Source organism: Neophocaena asiaeorientalis, unplaced genomic scaffold, assembly GCF_003031525.2.
Source record: "Neophocaena asiaeorientalis asiaeorientalis breed wild unplaced genomic scaffold, Neophocaena_asiaeorientalis_V1.1 scaffold59, whole genome shotgun sequence".
NCBI classification, from domain to species: domain Eukaryota; kingdom Metazoa; phylum Chordata; class Mammalia; order Artiodactyla; family Phocoenidae; genus Neophocaena; species Neophocaena asiaeorientalis.
In genome coordinates, this window is record NW_020174268.1 from 18,436,855 (window position 1) to 18,444,042 (window position 7,188).

The 7,188-nt window shown below is 52.5% G+C and overlaps 1 protein-coding gene across 2 annotated transcripts in view; it reads left to right on the top strand.

Annotated features, from left to right (window-relative positions):
• Nucleotides 1–6,563, top strand: part of FLT1 (fms related receptor tyrosine kinase 1) — a 110,454-nt gene extending 103,891 nt beyond the window's left edge. For both annotated transcript variants that reach the window (XM_024755448.1, XM_024755447.1), the window contains 2 exons: nucleotides 802–896; nucleotides 3,688–6,563. In XM_024755448.1, coding sequence (XP_024611216.1) covers nucleotides 802–896; nucleotides 3,688–3,889 — 297 coding nt within the window. In that variant the 3' untranslated portion in view covers nucleotides 3,890–6,563. The remainder of the gene's footprint in view (nucleotides 1–801; nucleotides 897–3,687) is intronic.
• Nucleotides 6,564–7,188: the final 625 nt, after the last annotated feature.

Below are 7,188 nucleotides of genomic sequence, written 5' to 3' on the forward strand. Positions count from 1 at the left end.
AAAAAAAAAAAAAAAAAATTACAAATAAGCTGGTGAATACAAAGGCAAAGTGGCTGGAAATTTTGGTTTGCTGCTTAGAAACACTGGTTTTAAGTCCAAGGAGACGATACGAAACAAAACATGGAAGGCTTCTTTGACCCTCAGCCCTGCCCACCTGAGTACCTGGGGAACTGGGGTAGGCCCCTTCCTGAGGCTCCTTTACTGACGGATAGTTAAGGACACAGACAGAGCCACGGGGGGACTGAAGGTGGCAGGAACCACGTGTGGGGTCCACTCACTGGAAACGCCGTGTTAACAGAGTCAGGACCCTGCATAAAATTCAGTGCTAAATACGAACCAACAAGGAAACAGAATGGCTGGAAACCATCACACAGGAGGGCCTAAAAATTCTGTAGAATCTTCAAGAAAAATTAAACCGTGTCTTTATCATTTCTCAGAGTCTTTACATATCATTGACAAGTCATCCGCCCAACTATCTTTAATATATTTACGCAATAATTTGCATAAAAGTTGACTAGGAAAAACGCTCACCTGGTCCCCGCAGTTTTCCCTTTTGTTTACGTTTGCTTTCTTCACCGTCAGGAGGAAGGGCCTCAGTCACTGGGCACAGGGATTTCTTATGACTGACAAAGTTTAGACTTGCCGATATGGAGACAATGCTGTGTCTTCACAGGCAGGGAGTGTGGAAGATGAGGCCAGAGCCTGGAGTGACCTTAGATGCGCATCCCAGCATCACACCCCGATTGGCATGGGCCCCTCCAGGTCAAGCAAGAGGTGTAACCTTTTCCTTCTTCCCTTCAGGACTACCAGCTGGACAGTGGCACCCTGCTGGCCTCTCCCTTGCTAAAGCGCTTCACCTGGGCCGAGAGTAAACCCAAAGCCTCACTGAAGATTGAGTAAGGACGCTGGGGGGCTCTGACCAGTTTCCGGATGGGCGAGAAGGAAGATGCCGGGGGAGAGGGTTTCATGGCGATACTTGAGGGCTACCTGCCCTCCTAGACCATAGTGTCCAGGCCGTGCAGAAAGCACTTTTTTCTCCCCAGAAGGACAGGAAAGAGGGCATAAAATCAGACATCTGAGCGCCATGTTCTGGGAAGGAAGACTGGGATTTAAGGGAAAACAGAACTTGCTTTACAGGCAAGGACAGGCAGTCCGAGCCCATGAAGCACAGCCCCTCGGTGGAAAGGAGCCCCATGTCTCCAACTGTCAACAGCACACAGTCAGATAGAGACCTGCTCACAGGGGTGGGGAGGGGACGCGCACCCCTCACCATCCCGAGTCGGCAGCAGCGGCACAGGAAGGGCCCGACTACCGCCGTCCAGTCATGAGACTCGCCCTCCTGACACCCCAACCCTTGCAAGTGAGTGCTCATGTCCTGTGGACCGTGGCTTTCCTTCCTCCACACAGCGGCCGGTGGCAACGCCGTCAGAAAACGTGGGCTGTCGCTGGACCCTCCAGGACGACCCTCTCGGTGCTCGTCCCTTCCCGGTTCAAATGCCTGCCCCTGACTCACCCACAGGCAGAACCGTCCTGCTCCTCTTGTACCTAAATCAGGGCTCTGCTGACTCACAGAGCCAGAGGGTAAACCACGGCTCGCCTCTGCCGCTTACAGAAGCGGCCGTCCCCAGTACACGAGCAAGGAGCTGCAGCTGTGTGCGGTCACCTCTCCCTACAGAAGCAGGCAACCGCGGCCAGGGAGCACAAGGAAATATGCCTAACCTCATTAGTCATCAGGGAGATGCAAGGCACATGAGACACCCCTTCTTCACACCTGCCCGCATGGCTGGAATCAGAGTCAGTGCTGGCGAGGAGATGGAGAAATTAGAACCCTGTATGCTCGCCGGTAGGAACATAGAACAGTGCAGCCACTTTGGAAAACAGTCTAGCAGTTCCTCAGGAGGCTAAATAGAGTTAGTCTAGGAACCGGCAATGCAGCTCCGTAGGTATATACCCCACGGAAATGAAAACTTCCGTCCGCACAGAAACTTGCACACAAATGTTCACAGCAGCATTATTCATAATGACCAAAGGAAGAAACAACTCGAATGTCTATCAACTGGCGAATGGATAACTAAAATGCATATATCTGTACAATAGAAGGAGATTTGTCAATAAAAAGTATGAGGTACCGATACACGCTGCAACATGGATGAACCTTGAATTAAGTGAAAAGAGCCGCTCATGAAACACTATGCATCGTATGAGTCCATGTATAGGAAATGCCCAGAAGAGCCATCTGTAAATATACTAACCACCACCGGCCTGTACGCTTGAAATAGGTGAATCGCATAGTATGTAAGTTGTATGTCAATACATCTGTTGCTTAACAAAACAAAAAAAAAACACAAACAGGTGGCCAGCGCACGGCTAGTTTGCTGGCCCTGATCCAAGTCAAAGGGTGGCCACAGACGCCTCTGAGCTATGGGGCCCACAGCGCATCAACCCCAGGGAGCTGGAGGGCCGGGAACGTTCGGGCCCGAACACCTGCGCACGCATGTCCTCTGCGGCGCCCCCCCCCCCCCGGGGGCCCAGAGCCGCGCGCCGGGCAGGTCAGGGGACACCGCGGGGAGTGACGGGAGAAGCGGGACCCACGCGCTTTTGTTTCCTGCTTTAAAACACTTCCAGAAACACTTTCCTGTGTGGAAAAAAGGAAAACCACCCATTGCATCCTCTACTCGGAGACTAAAATACAGAACATGGATCGAAGGCTGGGCGCGCTAATGCAGAGCCAATCAAACAACGTTGTGGCGCCCGGGGTTCTCATTCTCATCCCAGCTGTTAAGCCCACCAAACACGGGAGGACGAGAAGCTCCTCTGCCCGGCGCGTAGGAACATAAAACGTCCTGGGCTGCATGCGACGCACGGAAGCCAGCAGCCAGTCCCCTGCCCCTTCACCCTTGCCGCGATACACCGCCTTACCTGGACATGCCTCTCCTCGGGAGCACAAACAGGAGAGGGAGACAGACGGCTGTGCTCACCTTTCCGTAGGACGTTCTAGTAGTTTCTCCAGGCGGCTGTAACAAACTTCCACAAACTCGGTGGCTCGACACAGGAGTTCCGGAGGCCGGACGTCCAAGATGAAGCTGTCACAGGGCTGCGCTCCCTTGGGAGGCCCCGGGGAAGACCGTGCCTCTCCTCCTCCAGCGGTGCCGCCCCCGGCGTCTCCTCGGCCCCATCTTCCCGCTCCTCCTGCGTGCGCCGTGACGCCACCTCCGCCTCTCTTATAAGGACGCGTGTGATTGTGCTTGAGGCCCACCTGGGGGACGCAGGCCAGGCGCCGCCTCCGGAGATCCTTTAGCTCAATCGCAGCTCTTGCCTTATAAAGTGCTATTCACAGGTTCCAGGGATTCGACTTGAATATTTGCGGGGCTGGGGAGCATCTCTGAGCCAATCACAGGAGTAGGGGAGGGCCGGACCCACGCCCGGGGGCTATTTTCCACCAGCAGTTCTGGGTTTGTCTTAACTAATTCCACCCTCGGCCCCGGCCGGCCGGCCGGAATGACCCCCAGCTGGTGGCAGAGAGGCCGTGCGCAGCTCCAGAGACCCGGGCAGAGGGCGAGGTGGGACTCCACAGCCATAAAACCCCAGGACGCCTATGAGCAAACGACCCACTGAGGGGTGGACTTGAGTGTGTTCAAGAAATCAACTTTGTACGGTTGATTCTTTTCCTTTCTTTTCTTTCTTTAGCTTGAGAGTAACAAGTACAAGTAAAGAGTCGGGCCTTTCTGACCTCAGCAGACCCGCGTTCTGCCATGCCAGCTGTGGGCACCTCAGCAGAGGCCGGCGCAGATTCACCTATGACCCCTCGGAGCTGGAGAGGAAGATTTCGTGCTGCTCTCCCCCACCCGACTACAACTCCGTGGTCCCGTACTCCACCGCACCCGTCTAGAGCCCGACTCAGCACAGCCTTCTTTCTAGAACCACGTGTGTATTCATACCCCCAGAAAAGTAGCTTTTGCCAGTATTATGCATATATAAATCGACACCTTTTCCTTTCCACAGAAGCCAGCTGCTTTTGTGTGACTGTTAATAGTGCTTTTTGTCTCTTTTGACTAACAAGAATGTAACCCCAGATAGATAAAGCCAAGAGCACCACTGCCAACCCTCGCGGGACTCAGAGGGTAGGAGAAATCCTTCCTCAGCCCCAGGACTTGCTTCTCCTCCCCGGGGCCCCAGGGCCGCCGGGCTCCGGGTGGTTGAGGACACACACTGTCACCTGTCACCGGCCTGTGCAGCAAAGGCGTGGCTCTGGGGCCCTGCAGCAGCTGACACGGCCTGGGAGGAGGAGGGGAGAGAGGAAGAGAACAGGACGGGGCGCGGGGACGGAGTGGGATGGGGACAGTACCACTGGGTCCACGTTCGAGAACCAGCCAGGGAGCAGACAGGACAGGGGGTGGGCGGTGAGCGGAGGCCAGAAAAGGCCAAACGTAATTTTTGGAACGACCAAGCACATTGCACCACCTCAGCTATGGGATGGGTTCTGTGCCTCTTCCCAGACGGGGCACGGCTTTCATCTCCAGCGCTGGGTGGAGCTCGAAGCCAAGCCCGTCCCCCCGCCGGCCCCCCGGCAGGACACGCTGACCCCAACCCCCTGAGCTGGGCGGGGCGGGGGTCGCCTCTCCCCAGGCGCCGCTCCCAGGAAGCTCAGCCCAGTGAGTCTGGTCTGCTAGGTCACTGGTTCGGCTTAAAGCCACGTTTTCAAAGATACTGTCAGCTTCCATCTGGAGTATTAACAGCTAGTCAAGACACTTAACTCAGTTTTTGGTATTAACCTGTTTCGTGCAGTTAGTTATAAAAGGAAGCTGAGGAGAAGGAAAACAGTCTTGTGCAGGTTTACTCTAGACCCAAACTAGGATAGATGGAGGAAAAAAGAGAAGGCGGAGTGAAAACCCCATGCCCACGCCAACCAGACCAACTCCCGAAAACCGTGGCGACCCGAGGACAGAAGTCAACCAGGTGTCCTTATTCGGTGGAGACCCTACCCACGCTCGCCTCTTAGACAGAAGAGCATTGACCAATGTCTACTAAGCACTTTATGCTCCTTGAGGAAAAAGGTGGTATGTAATTTATGCAAGATACTTCTAGAATGATGGGGACTCAGGATATTAGTTAATGAGCTGACAATAGGAGAAAAGCCTCTTTTCATCTACTTTGGGCCTTGCCTTGGGTCTGAGGATGATGGAAATAGGGAGACAGGGTACAAAAGGGTGCCTACTTCTCAGGGTCCAGAGGCCCTGGGCCCCTCACTGGCTCTGCGTGACACTGCGTGTTTAGGATGTGCACACCTTCTGGGGCCAGCTGGAGCCAGACAGGCCACAAGGAATCACTGCTCCTGTAGAGAAGAGGACGCTTCCCTTCTTAACTCTAGAACCTGAGATGGAAGTGATAGACGGGCCTGTGCTTCCTGCCCCGTGTGCCACAGTCTCGCTTCAAGGCTCTTCGTATGAAGAGATGGGAGAGCTGGAACGTCCCCAGCAAGACGTCGGCTGCTTCCGGGGGCGGGGACTCTGCTGGAGGAGCCTCTGGCCAGTCTCCAGCAAGAGTCAAGTGCAGACAGTATCGGGCCAGGGCCCTGGAGAGGGGGGCCTTCTTCCTGTTCTTCACAAGCCCGAGAGCACCTGTGACCCCTGGCAACAGTAGAAATCAGGTAACCGGGAGGAGGTCAAACGGCAATTACAAGAAGACCACAATCGATTCTCCTGTCTTCTCAAATCAGTTAAGGATCCAGCAGTTAGTGAAAACAAAGCAAAACCTTAGCTATGCATATAATGTCTTGATTTCAATAATCTAACTCTTAATCATTAAGAGGCCTTAGTGATACCATCTTTCCAAAAGAACACGTTAGACTGTGTTAATCCGGCTTCCTCAGAGACTCGGGTCTGTCCCATCAGTCCGGTTTTATCTGGAGTCTTAACATAGAATGAGAACTGGAAGCTGGGAGGAATGAGTATATCCAGTGGCGAAGGGCTTGTCCCAGACGGGTTCGTTGAAACAGCACTGAAAATGCAATCACTGGTGGACTGATGGTATTCTTAGACCCATTTGTCATCTCCGACAGAAATGGTTGGCCTGAACAATGACGGGACAAGTACTCCCTTTCAGGACTTGTGAGATCAAGGACACGGAGCAGCGTGGGTAGGAGGGGACGGGAACCACGTGCGAGCCTGTATCTAGCTGGTCTAAGAATGACGCTCAGGCCCGTGGAGCAAGTGGGTCCAAACCCTGAGAAGGTGACCTCGGCCTTCTGGCTGCGCCTCGCTTCCTGGCCCCTAAGAATGCCGCACAGGAAACAACCACGTGTCGGCCCCTTTTAACTGATCAAAGAAGGAGCGCGTCTTTGACCGACAGTGGTAGTAACTATATGTATATTTGTGTGTGTGTGTGTGTGTGTGTGTGTTTTGTGCAGAACTATTTAAGGAAACTGGAATTTTAAAGTTACTTTTATACAAACCAAGAATATATGCTGCAGATATAAGACAGAATCTCGTCCTACATCTCTAGTCACTATGAATGTACTTTGTATGCTATCTTCATATAATAAAATTAACTTACAAAAACATCCATATTTTCCATTTTGCGTATAAATGAAAAAAGGGGTCTTGGTTTCCCTGGGCGGGGGAGTGGACAGGTGTTCTGGGAGAGCTCATGAAATACCAATTACTAATCCGGCACAAGAAACAGAAACCAAGCGCCACTAAAGACGGGGCACAGAGCTTCTCCCAGTCCAGAGTGGCTGCTCTGAACAACTGAGACACTGATAACAGTAAATCAACATCAAAATATAAAATGAATACGATCACAGTAAAATGGACAGACTGAGTGCGAGTGCTGGCCGCAGACCAAAGTCCCCTCAATTAAAAAAGAGGCAGGCTTTCCCAAACACTAACATTACCATGACCACAGAATGTGTGTGTGTGTGTACACACGCGCGTGGCTGTATATTTGTGTATTAGAGGTTGTGTGCTGGGAACCATACGAAATAACTAGGCAATGACACAAGAGCTTCCCTAAGAAAAGGACACTAGCTACGTATTCTTCAATTTTGTTTTCTGGATCACATCCTAGAAAGAGGAACCATTCAGGTAATCACTAATAGACATAGAATAAGTGACCAACACATTGTCTTAGAAAGCGGTCATACCATCACCTTCCTAATAACATCATAAGCAAACCAGATTGGAGAAACGC